The 19,300-nt window shown below is 47.9% G+C and overlaps 1 protein-coding gene across 1 annotated transcript; it reads left to right on the top strand.

Moving 5' to 3' along the window:
• Positions 1-4,599: 4,599 nt before the first annotated feature.
• Positions 4,600-18,211, top strand: SLC22A7 (solute carrier family 22 (organic anion transporter), member 7). The gene is made up of 10 exons (XM_010016946.1): positions 4,600-5,048; positions 6,869-6,972; positions 10,973-11,127; positions 12,518-12,686; positions 13,726-13,843; positions 16,282-16,391; positions 16,480-16,694; positions 17,160-17,268; positions 17,777-17,983; positions 18,154-18,211. The coding sequence occupies exons 1-10, from the start codon at positions 4,671-4,673 to the stop codon at positions 18,209-18,211; spliced, it is 1,623 nt and encodes a 540-aa protein (XP_010015248.1). The 5' UTR covers positions 4,600-4,670.
• The last annotated feature ends 1,089 nt before the right edge of the window (positions 18,212-19,300 follow it).

The raw sequence follows: 19,300 nt of genomic DNA, 5'->3' as shown, positions 1-19,300 counted from the left end.
ATTATTATAACAATATAATATAAGTAGTGCCCTTTCTAGATAGTGGCTAAGGGTTGAAAAGGATCCTGCTACCTTCAAAGAAGTGCTCGGATGCTACGTGACTTGTGATGTGCAGGACTGACTGCTGTGGGCAGTGCGTGTGGATGAACAGGGTAACACTCTGCCAAAGTCCATGTGAGCTTTGAGGCTCCACTTGCCTGGGGGCAAAACAACGCAGCTTGGATGGTGACCATCCAAGTTGCAGTAAGCACTGGGCTGCCACTTATCTCTGTGTGCCATGGACCAGGGTCTGGTGGCTGCCCTCAGGTAACACAAGCACGGTTTGCTTGCTAGCGAAACTCTGCAATCCAAAGCAAGCTGTATGGGGGCAAGAAAAGCTTTGAAGTTTCTCCTTTCCAACACAGAGGTATTTTCTCAGGATAGATCCTCTGTAAGATGGCTAAGGATCTGTTGATAGCCTGACCAGCTCCAGTAGCAGCTCAATGTCCCTTAGCACACTTCTTTCTTCTCTGTGCTGACCCATGGCATGATCCCACCACTATTCCATGTGCACTGATGCCCACCAGAGGCCTTTTCCAGCACATCATTCAACTGTAGTTTAATCTTGAGAACACACTAAAAGTCCTATGTGGACGCAATGAGTTTGGTATCAAATGAGGTTTTTCTGGCTTAACTGAAACGTTCCCTCTTATTTCTGGAGCTGCAAATGTCTGGACAGCAGTTTTAAAGCATGCATTGATGCCCTCTGTGCTGAAAGGGAACTACCACAGCAGATCCAGAGGTGGGTTCCTGGAAGGGACCAAGGTGAGAACTCCTCCTCTTAGCTCCCAAAGCAGAGGGCTGCAGGGGTGAGATCTCTCTTTGGCAAGGGTACTGCTGGGCTGGTATCAGCATGGAGCTGGCCAGGATCTGCTCTGCTCTGAGCCCAGGGGGGTCTGGCACAGGGACTCTGGAGGAGGCAGGGGCTGGTGTTTTCTGCTGGGGCACCAGGCAGAGGCTCAGCCCATCACCTGCAGGTGATGGGTGTGATGGGCTCTGCAGGACGCGGAGCTTTAGGTGAAGTCCAGGTCCAACAGTGTGTGTGAACACAGTGTCAGCAACACTGCTGTGCCAAGGGACCTGGGCTGCTGCTGCTCCGGATGGGAATTGGAGCTGGAAATGCAGATAATTTTGTATATCTCCTTTTAGCATGTGACTCTACACTCAGACATTGTACCTGGCGCACCAGTGTTGTTTTTCTTTGCCTCTGGCACAGTCTGACAAAGTCTTTTGGCCTGGAGACAGGACTTCTGCTCCTTGGTACCGCCTGCCTAGAAGCGCGACCAGGTCCCAAGGCTAAACCTCTCTACATATCCTCTTTGCATTCTTTAGGAAAGCAGCTGGAGAATGTTTACACACTGCAGACAGAATGTACAACTCCGATCGAGGAACCACAATCCGGTTCAACTGCATGGCAAGTTCTTGGCCATCAAATCTGGCATGCATCACAGAGGCCCCGTCTGTGGACAGACCCACTGGCATCTGTCATCACTTCAGATCACGTCCTGAAAACAAATAAACGATGACGCCATTTCTTGTTCATATCAGACACAGCTGTCATTAGATTTGTTATTTCCAGGGGATTCTCGATCATGCCATTAAAAGCCTGTCTACCTTTTCATTGGTGTCTTCTCCCATTTATTAGCATTGCCACACGTGAAATAGAAATACCACCAGAATTGTTGGCAAGGGAACTTGGCTGTGATTGTGCTTGGGTTTCATTCCAGCTGTGTGCCAGCTGTGGCTGCACCTGGACCTGCACACTGATGTGCTGGAAGTGGAGCAGAAGCAAACTGGTAACTTGGAACAGTTTGACTTTTAATACTCTGTAGTCAAATTACCTGTCTACATCATAGATGGGGGGCAGCCACTTTCTGGTGTGTTCATACTTTGGAAGTGAGGGATAATGATTGTGGGGCAGGCTGCTCAAGGGCTGTGGGTGTTGCACAAAGAACACAAGAGTGAAATGTCCCCATCACTCCTCTTCCACCACCTGAAGCAGCATGAAGGCCCTGACAGCCTGATCACCCCCACCAGCAGCCCATTACCCCTATCAAGGGGGTTGCAACTCATTAATCACTTCACCATCTATCTCATGGCCCCTGGCCTCCCTCCTGCACCAAAGGAGCACCTCTCCACTCAGGTAAGGCTGATGATAGGAGCAGCCCAGCAAGAGCTGCATGGGCTGGGCATGGTGCAGATACCTCATGGTCTTCCCTCCTCAGCTACCTGCTCTGGAACCACAGCAACTGCTTAAGAGGATGTCTTGTGAGCAGGAGGACACTGAGCTGGTGAGGGCAGGAGCAACATTCTGGAACATCTGGCATGGTCAAGGGAAGGTCACACGGTGGGTTGCACCAGAGCTCCCTATAGCCACGTTCTCTGACATAGTCTCAATGCAAAATTCCAGCATAATTTTATTCATAGGTAGTTGTATATGCCTGCAGATGGGCTGTATTGTCATGTGTGTAACTGCCAAGGTTAACATCATGTATGTAATAACTGACATGTAGTTCATGTCTTTATATCAGTTCAACCCGGTATCGTAGAATCCCAGACTGGTTTGGGTTGGAAGGGACCTTAAAGCTCATCCAGTTCCAACCCCCTGCCATGGGCAGGGACATCTTCCACTAGAGCAGGTTGCTCCAAGCCCCTGCGTCTGACCTGGCCTTGAACACTGCCAGGGATTGGGCAGCTGCAGCTTCTCTGGGCACCCTGTGCCAGCGCCTCAGCACCCTCACAGGGAAGAACTTCTTCCTAATGTCTCATCTCAATCTCCCCTCTGTCAGGTTAAAGCCATTTCCCCTTGTCCTGTCCCTACAGGCCCTTGTCAAAAGCACCTCTCCAGGCTTCTTGTGGGCTCTCAACAAGTAGTTAGCATCCCCACAGGGAGAAGAAAGAAAGATTGCAGAAGAGAACTGTACACATCTGAAATAAGAAGGTTGTCTTTCCAGCTCTACAGCAGCAGCAGAGGAGCCCTCCTACCAAGCCCCAGCTGTTTGAGTCTGGTCCTGGGTCTAATTAACCACATAGCAGGGAACAGCCAGTCACAGCATCTGCACACGTGGTGGTCATTAACTACATCTTGTGACTGGTTAAATGAACACATTTGGGTTAGAGAAATGCAGCCATCTGCTGCTGTACATTTCAAACAGGAGCCCCAGGAGCTGCAGAGCTTGAATGTCCCCATCTCTGAGGGGGAGGCTGAAGCTGCTTTGCGGTTCAAATCCGCAGCAGGATGCCAATGGCAGTTCCTGTTTCTTGCTCTTAGAAGACCAGTGGTGAAGAAAAATAACTTGTTCTTTAGTTCGACTTCAGCTTAAACTGTAACCCTGGAGGCGCATCACTGTCAGATGTCCCTGCTTCACTCCTGCATGCCTCCTCCTTGCTCGTCCCAGGGTAACACCAAAATGGTTTGCAGCGTTAGTTATTCATGGGTGACCAGGAATGCTGCTGAAAAGAGCAAAGATCTCCTAAGGTCACAGTATGGTATTCTCTTCCTGGTACGTGTGAGCCCATGGCATTGCCGTGCTCAGAGTGCTTTGTGCCCTTGCATCTCAGTGACACTCAGCTGAGGCATCCAGCCACAGCAGGAGGCCCTACAGAAACCTCTTGTGGACCTCCTCATCTCTACCTGCTGCTCTACAGCCCTTCATCACCAGCCCCAATCTGCATGCCCCATGGGTCCAGCCTGTTCAGAGCATTTGCTGAAAGGAGATGTCTTGCACCCAGATGTGGCAATGGTGGTAAGGGACTTGCAAGAAGGGGTCCTGCAGGCCCCTGAGTGAGAGCAAAGCTCCTTCTCCCACTGCTTCTAATTCAACCGCCCTAATCTCACCCCTTTTCCCAAGCTTGTTCAGTTGTAGGGCAGGCACTTGTGTCTATCTTGGCTTGAAATGGCAGTCACCCTCCAGCCAGGTCCTTGCGGGCCATGGAAGAGGTTGTACACCTCCTGGCAAGCTTGACAGGCCTGGAGTGCCTGGACCTGCCATTTCTGCTGGAGTTTTTTGTTCCTGGCTCATGGACTCTTCTTTGGGGCTCACTCTTCTTCATGGAACTCTTCTCTGAACCATGTTGGTTGTGTGAACCCGGCTGTACCAGCTCTGGCACCACATCTCCTCAGATGCTGCATTTTCCAGACATTGTTTCTATAACTCTTCCAAAAATTCATCATTTCCCCTGCTTCCTTCCTCCCTGGGGTCAAAGCTCCTACTCAGCAGCAGTGTGATGTGCAGCAGTGTGATGTACAGCTGCATGTTACACACCATTGATGTCCTCTCCTTCAGCCTCTCAGATACATCCCTCTGGCTTTCACAAGGCTCTTCCTTTCCTAGTGTGGATCTCGCTCTCAGAAACCCCAACAGGAGAAAAGGACTCTATAAAGAGAAGGCACTTGGTGCGGGGCCCACTTGAAGCAGATGTCATGTGTGCACACAGGATCATTTCTTTGGCTCTACCCCAAATGGAGAGTTTCACTGTGACTTTCGACAACCTTTCAGCAAGGTCTCAAAGTCCAGTGAAGAGGCTGTATGAAAACCATGGGAAGTTGAGCTCCAAGGACAGAGACCACTGTCCAAGCTCATGTTGCTGCTCCTTGGTACATAGCTGAATGAGAAAACTCCACAGAAAAGATGAAATTTGAGGATCTCTTCCTGGAAATCGGCGGCTTTGGCAGATTCCAGATTTTGGTTTTGTTTATCCTCTGCCTCCCGAGAATTAACCTTCCCATGCACTTCCTGCTGCACAACTTTCTCGCTGCCACCCCCTCTCACCACTGTGCAATTACACCCCAAGATGCATTTGAGAACCTCACCACGGAGGAAGTTCTGCTCATCAGCATCCCCCGCGATCCCGATGGCACCTTCAGGTCCTGCGAGATGTTCTCGCAGCCCCAGTTTCAGCTGCTGCTCAATTCCTCTCTGCAGCCAGAAAACAGCTCCATCATCCAGCACTGCCAGCACGGATGGGTCTATGACCACTCGCAGTTCACCTCCACCATTGCCACACAGGTAACGCCTGGCCTGGGATCTAGCTGACAATGAGGTTAGTTGAGTGCTTTGAGGAGCGGAGGGAGAGGTGATCACTGGGTGCACAGAATCAAAGAGGAATTTTTGCATTTTAACCAGTGGAAATTCTTGTTTAGAAAAGTTTTCCTGGCGAAGCTCTGAAGCTCTTAGTTAGAAGCCAACATCATTATTATCATTGTTATGATCTTGCTTAGACTGATAGTTAGAAGCCACATTTCTCGTTATAAGCATCTCAATTTCTACGGGTGACTGAGAGATGTGTGGGGAGGAGAGGAACGACACAGAGGATTTTCTCTGGGCCACATGGCATTCACACAGGATTGTACCCTGTCAGCATTTCATGAGCCCATGACTTGCTTTCAGGATTTTCCAAACACTTTGTAACTAATATTCCCTTGGCCACCCCTTCTCACCGACCTCCATCTTCCTCCTCTTCTCCGCAAGTCAGTGGTGCCTCTCTTCTCCTACCACCAGTGCCTCTTGCTGTCAAGCCAAGTGTGCTCCCCAAAGGCCTCCCACTGAAATGGAGCCTGTGAAGTTATATGTTACATAACTACATAAATATGGTTGGATTCGATGATCTTAAAGGTCTTTTCCAACCTATATGATTCTATGATTCTATGCTGACCAGCCATAACCTTGAGCATGCCCATCAAACATTAACCACCTGCCTTCTGAAACCTTTTGCTAGGGCTAACAGTGATACCTCTGTGTGTTAATGCTTTACCTTCCTTGAAAAGCAGCCCAAATCACAGGAGGTCTTAGGGAAGGGGATGATTTGGTCAGACTAAAGGGGCATGGTTGGGTTAGAAATGGCAGTGCTGGCTGTCTCAGTGAGAGCAGGGCTGAGGCTTAACCTCCCCACCAGCACCCACCCCTGCTTTTGGCAGCACAAGAGGTGAGGGTGCACCAGGTCTGTACGTCACTTCTGCACTGTTTCAGGGAGAAAGGTGTAGAGCACCCTTGGTGGGAAAGGCAGGGGAGGTTCTCTGCAACACAGATGCTGAGCATGGAGCCTCGTACACAAGCAAGGGGACAAGGCTTTCTCTGGGGTCTTCTGCTCTCACAACAAGAAAGGTTGCTCAAGGTCTGGCCTTGTCAGAGAGGCTGTGGGGCCGGGTTGATGATTAAATTCAGTTTTGCCAAGTCTGCACATAGAGAAATTTGCTTGGCCACAGCGTTCAGTAATGATTAGCAACATTCGTATCCCCAAGAAAGCAAAATGATGCCCATTAACTTCATTAGAAAAAATGTATAGAGCAACTTCTCAGTAAGAAATCATTATGTTGGCATCAAGAGCAAGTATTTGGTCTGGCTGCCCCTCTGCCCACCCTCCTCCCTGCATGGACAACTGCAAATGAAATTGGTCAGGGCAACAGTAATTGGGTATCAACACGACATTCCATAACTGAAGGTTGAGGTCCATTTTGCAGGTTACTGCAAATGCCCATCTCACCCGGGCAGCCCCTGGAGCATGACACGGGCAGCTGGGGGAGACATGCACCAGGGGAGGAGGAAAGCAGCTATTGCAGGAGCTCCATGATGAGTGGTACCCAGGAGAGCTTCCTGATGCCCAACAAGTGCTGGCAGAGAGGCTGACACAGTGTCTGAGTTCTGTAAAATGCAGCTTTATGTTTTTCAGGACTCCAGCCCTGTCCTTTGTGCAGTTTAGTGCAGGGCTCTACCCCTCAATCAGATTTGGGTGACTTAAATTGCCAGACACGATGGTTGACCACTGGAGGGAAGGGGTGTGAACAGGCAGCAGAGACTGAACTAAGTGTCACTCTGGCCTTGTGTTTCAGTGGGACCTCGTCTGTGAGCATCGTGGACTGAACCAGGCAACCGCAACCTTCTTCTTCATTGGCGTGACAATAGGGGCCGTGATATTCGGATACCTTTCAGACAGGTTTGACCCTTTCCAAGCTGTTCCTCCAGAGCTTCAGTTTCACAAAGGCCAGGTTGAACAGGGCTTGGAGCAACCTGCTCTAGTGGAAGGTGTCCCTGCCCGTGGCAGGGGGTTGGAAGTAGAGAAGCAGGGTGAAGGAAGTTCTGATAAGCAGGGAAGCATTCCCCAATGGGGGCAATGAGGAAAACAGGAACACATCTGCTCTCTCTGACTAAATGCTAGCATGTGATAATGCAAACCTTAAAGTAAAAATAACCTTGGAAGGTCATCAATTAAGAAATCAAATATTTTTGCAAACAGCAGGAGCAGGAAACCTACCAGAGAGTGTGTGGTGCAGGCACGCAGTCAGGATATGCTCTGCACTGTAGGCTGCTCATTATTCAATGGCTGAGTTTCCTCTGCAGGAAACTGCTTCCCGATTTCCTTCCTCTGGGAGCAAACAAGTATTAGTGTGCATCAGGCTACAGAATCACTGCATAGCAAAGGGGAACCAGCTCCGCAGTTCAAAGCACCTGGAGACTCAGTGCTGAAGATGGGGGTTTTTTACATCCCTATCTTTGCATGTGGGTACACTGGTATACTTTTACAAGGACCCAAGACTTGGCTGATCTTCAGACTGTGTGTCCTGGCTTTGTATCTACGGTTTTATAGCACAGTTGGAGGGAAATGAATTCAGAATCAGGAAAAGGAGCAGGACAAAGAAAGGCAGAAGAGAAAAGAGGAATCAGTAGGGGGTTTGCAAAAGATCCATGCCTTACAAACATACTGGCTTTATCTGAACATGTGAACAGAGGAGATACCATCTACATGGGCTGCAGGAAGTTTCCCTACCAAAGGCTCCTAAAGAAGCTGAGCTGTCCTGCGATAAGAACAAAGGTCTCTGCATGACTAAATAACTGATTAAAAGCCAGGAAGGAGAGAGGAGATGTAAGTATTCACTTGTGACAATGGAGGGAGACCTGTGCTTAGATTTGTGTGCTGCTCAGCACACTTGTAAATTATCATAGAATCATACAATCGAGTAGGTCAGAAAAGACCTTTAAGATCCAACCTTTACCCCAGGGCTGCATGTTCACCACTAAACCATGTCACTAAGGGCATTGTTACCTGGAAAAGGAGGGAGTGGGTGAGTCAGCGAGTGAGGAGGTGATGATGAGTGGCCAGGCTGATAAAGACGGGGTCTGAGTGTGGAGAGAGACCTGCAGAAGGAGCTCAGAGAGCTCTGTGACTGGGTGGGAGCAGCAAAAGACAAAGTTTAACAGTAGATTAAGCTAAAACAGAGAAACAATTCCAACTTCTCACTTAAAATGGGAGGCTTCTGAGCTGACAACAGCTGCTCAGGAGCAAGACTTTGGGTTTATGACATAGTTTGAGGCAAACATCCACTCAGCTGCTGGGGAAGCAAATGGAAAACTAAGGAACATTAGGAAAGGAATATAAGCTTAAAGAGAGTGTCACTATGCAGTAACATGTAAACGCATGGTGGATCCACATCTAGAATACTATGTGCAGGTCCCTTCACCCTCTTCTCCATCTCAAAAAGATACAGAAGAAATCACAGAATCATAGAATGGTCAGGGTTGGAAAGGACCTTAAGATCATCTAGTTCCAAATGGAGAAAGCTTGGAGAAGCTAACAAAGAAAGACCAAGTTATGGCTTGACTTCCAATCAGTCAGACCAGGACCCCTTGGTCTGCTCATGTGGCAGGTAACAAGGACTGGACTGGCAGCAGCCTGGAGCAGAGCTGACTCTGCACTGCCCACCCCAGCCACCTGGCACAGGGCACACAGCTTGCCTCCGGAAAGGCTTGCACCCACGGCATGGCAGCACGCCCAGTAAGCTGCAGTAAATGGGGCAGATCATGACCCACCTCTCCCCTAAGGCCCCTTAAAAGCTGACACTCCATTAGAAACCACCCTTTTCTCTAATAAAGATGAGGTCCCACTTATTTGTTCTGACAGTAACGCAGGGATGTCATCTCCAGTGCTTCAGAGTGAAAACCATCTGGTCCTGGACTTCTGTTACAGTTCAGGTTTGATTTATTCTCCACAGACATTTGGATTTGAGAATGAATCCAGATTTCACCCTGGTAAACTCTCCAACAACCTACACTGTGAACACATATATGCAAATATATATCTACATATTGTTTATGTTACTGCCTGCTCTTTTCCAGACACTCTTTGTGGACCTTGTCCTTGCACAAAACCGCTGTATGATGCTTTGGCCACCTTCCAGACTGGCGTATTTATAAATTCAGCTTTTTATTCATTTTATGCTTTTGCAGTTCACTCCTTCTGTTGTATTTTTGCATGTAATCTTTCAGAGGTTGCGCTTTCCCACCTCTCCCTTTGAAGAGAATTTTAACAGCATTATTGCTAGCAAAACAGGAAGCCTGCAGTTCAATCCTGCCTCTGCTCTCCCCGGCTGGTGGTGTGCTTCTGCTGAGAAAGCCCAGTAATAGTCCATAAATAGAATCCTGCGGGGAACCTTATGGGTCTATATCCCTCTTACTGTATTGTCAAGAAAAGTCTTCATTTAATAAAAGCACCTTCTCTGTTAAGCAGTTCCCTGCTGGAAACTGAAGGCAGCTCTGGGGTGTTCTGGGTAGCTTCATTAGTTAGCTGCTGCAGGAAGTCATTTATGATTATCTTTAGGAATGTTATTGTGCGTTATATCCCAGCACATCACTTTTTCCCCTGGAGCAACTTTTCTCAGGTGGCCACTGAGAGAGCCCTAATGCCAGAATCGCAGCGGGATTCAGTCCCTATAGACTGAATGTTACCTGTTGACAGGGTTAATGTCCTACTCCAGGTTGAATGTACACTTTGTTCACATGCAGTGCCGATGCTCATCAGAAGACTGACGCCTGGTGCTCCCTTACATACAGACATTTTCTCTCTCTCTGTGTGTGTATACATGTGCATTTGTGTGTATTTGATTTTCTGTGTTCCTCCACTCTCCACACAGAACTCTGCACCAGGAGTAAGATGGTCCTACAGCTTCCAAACCCCTTGGGGAACAACCTCCTAGCAGATTCCCCACAGACCCCTTAGGACATTAGGGCTATTTGCACGTGTGGGCTGACATTTGGATTCCTTATATTTTCCCTTGGGATCTTTGTTTTCCTTCCAAAGATGGGGGTGGAAGTGTCATGGTTCTCTCTCCTCCTTGAGAGCAGTAGCAGTGACTGGTCCTGAATGAGCCACAGAAGAAGGAATTGCTGAGCAAGGCATAGGGACAGGCACTGGAGGATCAGCGTGTGCCAGCAGCATGATGGTCAGTCACGTTCAGTATCTCCATTGATGACCTGGATCAAGTGCACCCTCAGTAAATCTGCAGAGGAACGGCTGAGGGATCTGGGGGGTTTAGTCTGGAGAAGAGAAGGCTCAGGGGGGACCTTATCGCTCTCTACAACTGCCTGAAAGGATGATGGAGCCAGGAGGGGGCTGGTCTCTGCTCCAAGGAACAAGGGACAGGACAAGAGGAAACAGCCTCAAGCTGTGCCAGGGGAGGTTTACACTGGATATTAGGAACAATTTCTTCCCCAAAGGGCAGTCCCGAGGGCAGTGGTGGAGTCACCGTCCCTGGAAGTGTTCACACACTGTATAGACGAGGCCCTCAGTGACATGGGTTAGTGGTGGCCTTGGCAGTGCTGGGGAACGATGGGACTGAATGAGCTTAAAGGTCTTTTCCAACCTGATTGATTCTATGGTTCTGTGAGATTTCCAGCTGACATCACTGGTTTTGATGATGATGATGTTGAACAGAGGAGGATGATACATCATTTTGATCAGTGCTGCTCTTCCCATTGGAGAGCTCTGGGGGCAGGCTGGCCCACCGAACAGTATCACACTGCTGTGGCACTGGCTATGTCCAAAGCCTCTTTGCAGAGCAGGCAATATTTTCCTTTCCCTTCCCAAGTCCCTGCTTGCCCCATTTCAAACCCTACTCGTGGGACAGGCTTCACTGCTGTAACCCAGCCTGTGCTTGTGGCAGGTTCGGCCGGAAAGCCATGCTCCAGCTGTCGCTTGTGTGCTCGGTCGTGTTTGGGATGCTGAGCGCAGCCTCTGTGTCCTACAGCATGCTGGCCATCACGCGGACCCTCACCGGCGTGGCCCTGAGTGGTGTCTCCCTGATTGTGTTGCCTCTGGGTAAGTACATGGGGGTCTGTGGGTGTCCAGTTGCACAGGGGTCTTCTGATGGGCAGTGGGTAGGTAGGGACTTGTGTAACAGACAGGGCAGAGCTAGTACAGGGGCTTGAAAATCATTATACATATGCAATATCACTACACACAGCCAAAAGAACATCCCTCCTGGGATGATCCAAGAATTACAATTTTCTGACAGTCTAATTAATGGTTGAACAGGCTTCTCTAAATGCAACAACTACTTATGAGAACTTCTGTTGCAACGTGAACACTTGCAATCCAGGCTACATCATTCCTGTTCAGGTTCTTCAGTAGCACAATAAAAGACATAGACCAAAGTATCTGCCGCTTTCCTCTGACACCGAATTCTCACCCTTCAAATACGTTGTTAAGACAATTCATCAGCAGGAGGAGGATGGTGTGTCATTCACAGGGTATTCCCAACCCCCTGGTCTTGAGTTTGCTCACAGTTTTCCTGAGTTCCCATAAGAGTGTGGGGAAAGAACCACACATAAAACAAAATCATGCAGAGCTCAGCAAACCTGAGCCTGAGGAACTTAGGTAATTAAGCCATAAAAACTATCTTCAGGGTACCCAACAGAGCACTGAATGATTTTGTAGATATAGTTGGGACTTCCTAGGCAAGACTCATTGTACCCAAGAGCAAGTTACAGGTACAGCAAAAAAACTCGAGGTTTTAGCCAATATAGCCAAAAATCAAGCCAGAATGGCTTCAATACTGGAAAAGCCCACAGGAGACCTGACAAATCCCAAGGGTTCCTATGGTTATTATTGTTATAAAGGCTGATGCCTGCAAGACAAAGTGGAGCTTGGGAGGGACATTTCTGAGTGTGAGAGATTGCAGGAAGATGTCAAGATCTTTGGAGAAAAAATGGCTTTTAGTTCACACACACAAATAAGAAGACCACCACCAGTTCTGGCTTCACATGTGCCTTGGTATCTACTCCAGCTGGATTCCATATGAATGACAATTCATCTTAATGTATTTCTTTAATCTGGAATAATGAGTGGGCAGAGACATGGGAAACTGTGCATTGTGGACAGGGGAAAAAATATTCGATGAAGACAATCATTTAAATACTACTGAATGGGACTAAAAAAAAATCACCTAAGGTGTTTTCCACACTGTTTCTTACTGTATGTCCAGTATTTCTTCTTTTAAGGCTTTATTTCAGTTGCCTACAGCTTTGCCAGAGGTTAAGCATTGTGGATGAACGTTTTAAATGTGCCAAATGTCAGCCAAACAGTGGAGCAGCTTTCCTGGAGGAGAAGACCAGGGATGTCACCTTGCTTTGCCCTTGTTAAAAGCCCTGCAGACCCCTTCCTGGAGGAGCCCTGTGTGTCCCAGCTGAACACTGCCTCCCTCTTGCAGGGATGGAGTGGGTGGACATTCAGCACCGCACTTTCTCCGGGATCCTGACTAGCATCTTCTGGAGCATTGGGAACATGCTGCTGGCCATGGTAGCGTACTTGGTGCGGGAATGGCACTGGCTACTAGTAGCCGTCACAGGACCTTGTCTTCTGAGCATTGTCTGCCTGTGGTGAGTGCAGCCAGATGGCTGGTGGGGATGGGAGCAGGCTTTGGGGACAAAGAGGAGGCAGGACTGGGGTTGAGGCATTTGGGGGACAGGCTACAGTGCAAAAGAGCAGGATTTGGCACTGTAAGCACTGTCAGACATGGCTTAGAGCAAGAAAACAGAGCCCAGTAAAGGCAGGCAGGACCAGGCCAGATCCTTGGGTTTAATCCCTTGTAGACTCAAGATAGATCATTTATCCATCCTCTGTCCCCATCTCATTTGGGAAGATACCTTTGGTACCAGTTCTTCCATATGAACCTATGACATTCCCATGGCCTTTCTCAGCTGTCTCATTCTGATGGGTCAAATAATACATCTGCTTTCTGTGGGCTATTTCTCTCCTGTAGCATTAAGCAAGACCTTACATCTCTTAAGCTTTAAAATGGGACATGGTTCATTTAATCTAAGAAACTCATTTTTCTCCTTTTTTTCATGTAGTAATACAGACAGAATGGAGGGTCAATCCACGGCTACGGTGACTAACATAAAGTTTATTGGATCAGTTTATTCGATGATCCAAAGCAGCTCATTTCCTGGCTGGACAAAAGTCCCATGTCAAAATAATAAGCAGGTATTCCCACAAGAATAGCTCTGGAGCAGAACAGCATCCCTTGTCGCTCAGTGACTACCATGGATGCTTCACTGGGGGCCACAGCTGCAATGATTTACACCCCAGTTGACTGCCTTGTGCAGGAAGCTTTGATAATTGTGAAAACCAAATCATTTTAGCAGCGAACAAAGTAAATGTAGAGCTCACTAAATCCTTTCTACAGAGTAATACTTTTATATCCTACAATTTCAAAGTTTACAGCAGACTCTACTCCTTTAAGGGTAGAACAGCATGTACATGTGACAGGGGTGTCCCACTACTGCACCAGAGTTGCTATTTGTAGCCGAGGTTGAAGTCTCCTAGAGAAGACCCCCTGTCTTGGGCCAGGGCCAGGTATGTGGGCTGGAAAACATGGAGCACCAACAGTAGCCCTGTCTTCTATCCCTGCACCAGGTGGGTCCCAGAGTCTGCCCGGTGGCTCATAGCCAACGGCCAAGTGAAACAAGCCCACAGGAATCTGCTCAGATGTGCAAGAATGAACGGGAGGAAGGACTTCACTGTCTCACCAGAGGTGAGAAACTGGAGATCCAGACACATGTTCTTCCTCCCCCATCCTCTCTCTATTTTACATGTGTTTGATACCTGAAGCAATGCTCAGCCTGCGGTGTGAACTGTGGACTCCCTAGTGTGCTATTTTACTCTAGAAAGCAGCTACATCCACTCCTAAAATAAAGCAGCAGCTCAGCTCCCATAAGGCCAGAAATCTCCTTCGTTAGGTGGGGTGTCTTTCCATTCATTATTGCCATCACAAGAAGCCTCAATGCACTGGATTGCACTAAATACACAGCAAGAGAGAAGCACAGCCTGAAAAAATAAGGCAGAGGCATCTCTCCCAGAACAGATAGAAGAGTATGGAGATGCATGAGCACTTTGTGCAGCTCAGTGTTTGCCTTCTTGGTTGCTTTAGTGATTGCCAAGTACAGTGCTAGCAGAAATCAAACACACATTAATAGCATGTAGTTGGCATATTTTCTCTCATGTTGCACTTGAGATCCTGCATGTAGGGTTATCCAAAAACGCAAAAGCTAGTCCACCTTAGGGTTGCCTCTAGCGTACATATAAACTTGTCAGCCACAGTGCCCCAGTGACCCTAGAGATGCAAAGGATGGAGCAAAGCTGCTCAGCTAGATGACTGAACAAAAAAAGGCAAAGAAGAACCCTAAAAACCAGCCACCTATCCCCAACTCCTCACACCGTTTCTCAATGCTGATCTGGAGATCTTCATCTTGTGCTGATTTCTATCTTAAAAATGTATGTTTTTCAGTTAGACTCACAAAAGCTGACACCTTGGTCCATGATGCTTTTTAAAGGACACTTGGCTCAAGTTGGATGTGATAAGCTCAAGAGATGTCCCAGTTCTAGGCAGGACTCAAGGGCCAGACAGAAGTTGGTCTCTCCCTTTGGAGAAACACCAGAGCATAGTCTGCAGTCACACCAAACCTTCACAGCCAGGCTTGGACGGCTGCACATCTGACACCTCTAATCATGTGGACTAATTTGGCCCACATGATTTATCTTGACCTTCCCAAGAGCAATGAAGCTCAGCTGTGAAATCCAGTGGGTACACAAGTTTGTGGCTCATTAAACATTGATCTCTTCTTTCATGTCCATTGGTTTTCCTCTTACTAAAAGAGGAAGATAGAAAACCCTGGGCACCAGCATATGAGACCTGTGCATGGTCCAGCTGCATCTCTGTGCACCCACTGCTCCTGCATCCACACCACTTTCTTATCCTGGCCAGCATGTCATTTGTTAAAAGCAGTTTCTTAATATCTATTGAAGAGGTGGTTAGCCCTTTTAATTTACAACACAAAAGTGGTGTTTAATCATGTGGGGAATGATGAGTATACGAGTTGTGGCAGACAGGAGTTGCGTGTGACTCTGCCTTGCCTTTAAACAAGCCAGGAGCTCTGACTAAATATGTAAAAATAAAATGTTACAACCTTTTTCATTCAGCCTTGGCTGATGAGACTGTATTTCAGAGCACAGTGTTTCACCAGGAAGGACATGAGCTTGCACCCTCATACTATTTTAGGGTTAGGAAATGTAGCTGGGACTTCCCCACTGTGACAGCCTTGCACCAAGTCACACCATACTGTGGCCACTGGGCCACAATCAGGAAAGGCTTCCAGTTGTGACACCTTGAGGTTTATAAGGACATGCTTGTTTTTTCTTGTTCATATCCAAACACAGCTTGCCTGGTTCAAGTTTACTTTATTGATTTGACCAGGCACCAGTGTGTTTTGATGACTTACTAAAGGAACAACTGATTCTCCTTAGTTCAGAAGACTTTGATTGTGAAAGATGCATGATCTCGGGGTAGTTGCACAGCACGTTACTGACATACTTTCAGGTTTAATAGCATTGTCTTACAGAACTGATTAAGGAATTTCCCAGTGTGATTTTTTTTTTCCAGTAGGAAAAGCTTTATCACTCACCCAGAAACTGCAAAGAATAGTATGCAATTAGAAATAAAATCTTAGCTCTTCCCTAGAGAAACAGGCTGTTACTTACAGCTATCCTCTTCCTAACACTTGCTTTTATTTGGCACAATTATTTTAACCAGGGAGCTCTTTGGGCTGGGATTTCTCTTTTATTAGATATTTCCAGAGGTCCCCAGCCCCTAGGACTGTTCAGCACCATCTTAACTGTAGGTGATGCTCTAGGCCTGCAGATTCCCTCATCCTTCTCCCTTCTCAGTCATCACTGAATTATGTGCGATTTAAGTTTCTTGGGGTTCTCACTGTTCTGGCTCTCCCAGTTGTCCTTCCACATGTCAAGAAATCTGGCTAACAATCCACACTGGACAATGTATGCCCGGAGAATTGTTCTGCAGTGGAAACCTATGGAAAATCCAAGGTGGAGCTGGGAAAGGCAGAGGCTCCAGCCTGTGCAGGGTTTCCTAAAAGTACAGCAGCTGAGCTATTTCCTTCTTTCCACCTCTCCCAGGCCCTCAGAAAGATGGCAACAGACAAAAAGCCAGGAGGGAGTTACTCCTACATCAGCTTGTTCAGGACACCGGTTCTGCGGAAGATCTCTCTGTGTTCTGGGGCTGTGTGGTAAGCAGTGTCACTTCGTACAGCAGGGGGGGTTCTGCAGTTCCCCAGCTGGATTTCTCTAATCCCCATCTCCACACACTCCTTACAGGTTTGGTGTTGCCTTCTCTTACTATGGCATGAGCATGAATCTAACTGGCTTTGGGCTCAACATGTATCTCTCTCAGTTTGTCTTTGGTGTCATCGAGATTCCAGCCAAGATGATCATATATGTGGTGGTGAATCGAATCGGACGTCGGCAGAGCCAGGCATGGTCACTCATCCTGACTGGACTATGCATAGGAGCCAACGTCATTATCCCCAAGCGTGAGATCTCCTTCCAGTCCTTGCTAAAGGGGAGGGGTCCATTCTGTGCAGCCCTAGAGAAGGAGAACTCATTCACAGGCAGTTCTGTATAGACATGTCCTCCACCTCAAGGCCGTCTGGGGGACAAGGTTGCTAATGTGGGCTAGCCCTCATATCTCGTGGCCAAAGATGGTCTCAAGTCACCGTGAAGTGGCTAGTGAAGGTCCAGTGATGACAAGGTGAAATGCCTATCTTTATTATAGACATTGTCCAATGGGAAATGTCAGAACCTATCCTTTCATCAGTTCAAGCTCCCACTTGAGCTAATAGTTATCCAGACTTTGGAGACAGCAGCTCCTATGAAGCTCCCTGTTTTGTCTGCAGGAGCAATGAACCTTCTTTCTTCTTGTACCTGAGGCCAAAAGAAATTTCTTCCTAGAGGCTGTTCTTTCACCATTGTCATAAATGCCTTTTCTTTCCTTCTAGCCTTCACCTCCTTGCGCTCTGTAGTAGCCATTATGGGCAAAGGTTTCTCAGAATGTGCATTCACAACTGTCTTCTTGTACACCTCTGAGCTCTACCCCACCATACTGAGGTAAGAGATGCTACTTGCCTGAGTGCACAACCACAAAGATAAGATGTCACCTTCAGGTCTTCGCTACCAGCACTGCAGGACGTGCTGTTGGCTAGAATTTAAGACTGATGCCTTGCCTCCAGAAGTAGCAGGTTCTAGGGATTACACATACTCAGGCATCTGAGGAGGAGAATCCTAAAATGGTTTGGGTTGGAAGGGACCTTAAAAATTATCCATTTCCAACCCAGTGGTCTCCTCTGGACTCACTCCAACAGCTCCACATCCCTCTGTGCTGGGGGCAATTATCATTGTAGGAAGATACAAATACAGAAAATGAAACAACAAAACAATCCAGAAAAAAACTGGCAGAGGAAAAATCAGGGAAGGGGGAGGAGGAAAGGACTCAGCACTTAAGAAAAATATGGGGAAGGAGTGGAGGGTCTGCACTTCCTCCCAAGCTCTGATACGAGAGAAGTCACCATCTGTTCCCTGTGGTGTTCTGCACCTCCTCTGTGCCCTCCCTTTCCAGGCAGAACGGGATGGGGTACTCGTCCTTCATGGCACGCCTTGGTGGGGCTTTGGCCCCACTTATGTTTCTGCTGGATGAGGTGTGGAGGTCTCTGCCCGAGGTGACCTACTGTGGGGTAGCGGTGTGCTGCGGCTTGGTGGCCTTCCTGCTCCCAGAGACACTCAATGTGTGCCTGCCTGAGGGCATCGAGGACATCGAGAAGACACAGTGAGTCAGCTCCATCCTACCCTGCACATGGAGCCTGCTGAGACAGGCAGGGACCCCTCTTTCTGCCACCCATAACTCCCCATCTGCAGGTGGTGGTGCAGCGGGGATGGGGGCTGTCAGCCCTCCTGTTCTTCTGCCCATCTGCCCAAACCTGCCTTCTTTTCTTCCAGAGTGAAAGGGCCACCACAGAGCAGTGCTCCCGAGGGCATGCCACCTCTGCTGAAGTGAGGGACTCCATGGGACAGCCACTGTGTAGGACTGCAACACCGAGCTGTGCCCCCACACATGAATGAAAGAACCTTTACTTTCCACCCAGCCTCTCTCTGTGGGGAAGAGAGGCTGCAGACACTGGAGGAAAGAGGTGGATCATGAAACCAGCTGGAGGGAGCTAACCCACCTTGTAGCATGGTCAGGAGCAAGAATGACCTTGCAGAGGTTTAAAATGGCGTGGAAATAAAGTGCTAAGCTCTTCCAGTCTTTGCCCTTGTTGGACTAGCAGCACCTTTCAGATCACTGCACAGCCTCCCAGCAACTACCATCCACTGGCTTACACACCACAAGGAACACAATGCAGCAAGAAAAAACAGTGTGACTTGTACAAATCCAAGTCATCTCCAATACATCTGACTGGATGGTGGATTAACCATCAGCTGCAGCTACAAATATTTCTTGAATTTGGAAACTGTCTGGGCATTTCTCACCCTGAGGCTCAACACCAGCAAAAAGCACATGCAGGAATCTCACTGAGAATGGGAAAACTGCAAGTATTTGTCCCACATACACAAAGAAGAAAAAAAGCTTTGCAGATTAATTAAATCTAGTGTGTGTAAGTACCCTTTAGCTAAAAAAACCCAACAAAACAAATCATACCACATTGCTAAAGGAACCTCTGCATGGAATGTTTACTAATTCATTATTGGACTTCATTCTGCTTACTGGTCTAACGTATTGATCTTAAATGTATGCAATGCCTTTGCCTTTTGCCCTTACTTCTCCAAGCAATAGAGATGAGCCACCAAATTATCTACAGAATTGGAAGCCTGACAAACAGCACTTTCCTAAATTGGGAAGAAGGAATGGCCTCAGCATTTGAGTCCCAGGGACATCGTGATTCCCTGGGCTGTGAGGGGTTTAAAGCACAGCCTTTTGAGGGTAACAAACTGAGGATGCATCTGGAAGCGGGTGGAAAGCCCATCACAGGTCAACGAGCGCCTCCTAGGACAAATAAGCGGCCTGGCAAAATTGTGTACGTCACCTTCTTGCTTTCATAGAATCCCAGACTGGTTTGGGTTGGAAGGGACCTTAAAGCTCATCCAG

Source organism: Nestor notabilis, unplaced genomic scaffold (genome assembly GCF_000696875.1).
Source record: "Nestor notabilis isolate BGI_N333 unplaced genomic scaffold, ASM69687v1 scaffold20786, whole genome shotgun sequence".
NCBI lineage: Eukaryota > Metazoa > Chordata > Aves > Psittaciformes > Psittacidae > Nestor > Nestor notabilis.
Note: the sequence above shows the minus strand (reverse complement) of the source record. Positions and strands in the feature narration are given on the sequence as shown.

Coding starts and splice junctions, on each gene's coding strand:
- SLC22A7 (XM_010016946.1), top strand. CDS start 4,671: ATGAAATTTGAGGATCTCTTCCTGGAAATCGGCGGCTTTGGCAGATTC. Junction 5,049..6,868: donor CCTCCACCATTGCCACACAG/GTAACGCCTGGC, acceptor CTTGTGTTTCAG/TGGGACCTCGTCTGTGAGCA. Junction 11,128..12,517: donor CCTGATTGTGTTGCCTCTGG/GTAAGTACATGG, acceptor TCCCTCTTGCAG/GGATGGAGTGGGTGGACATT.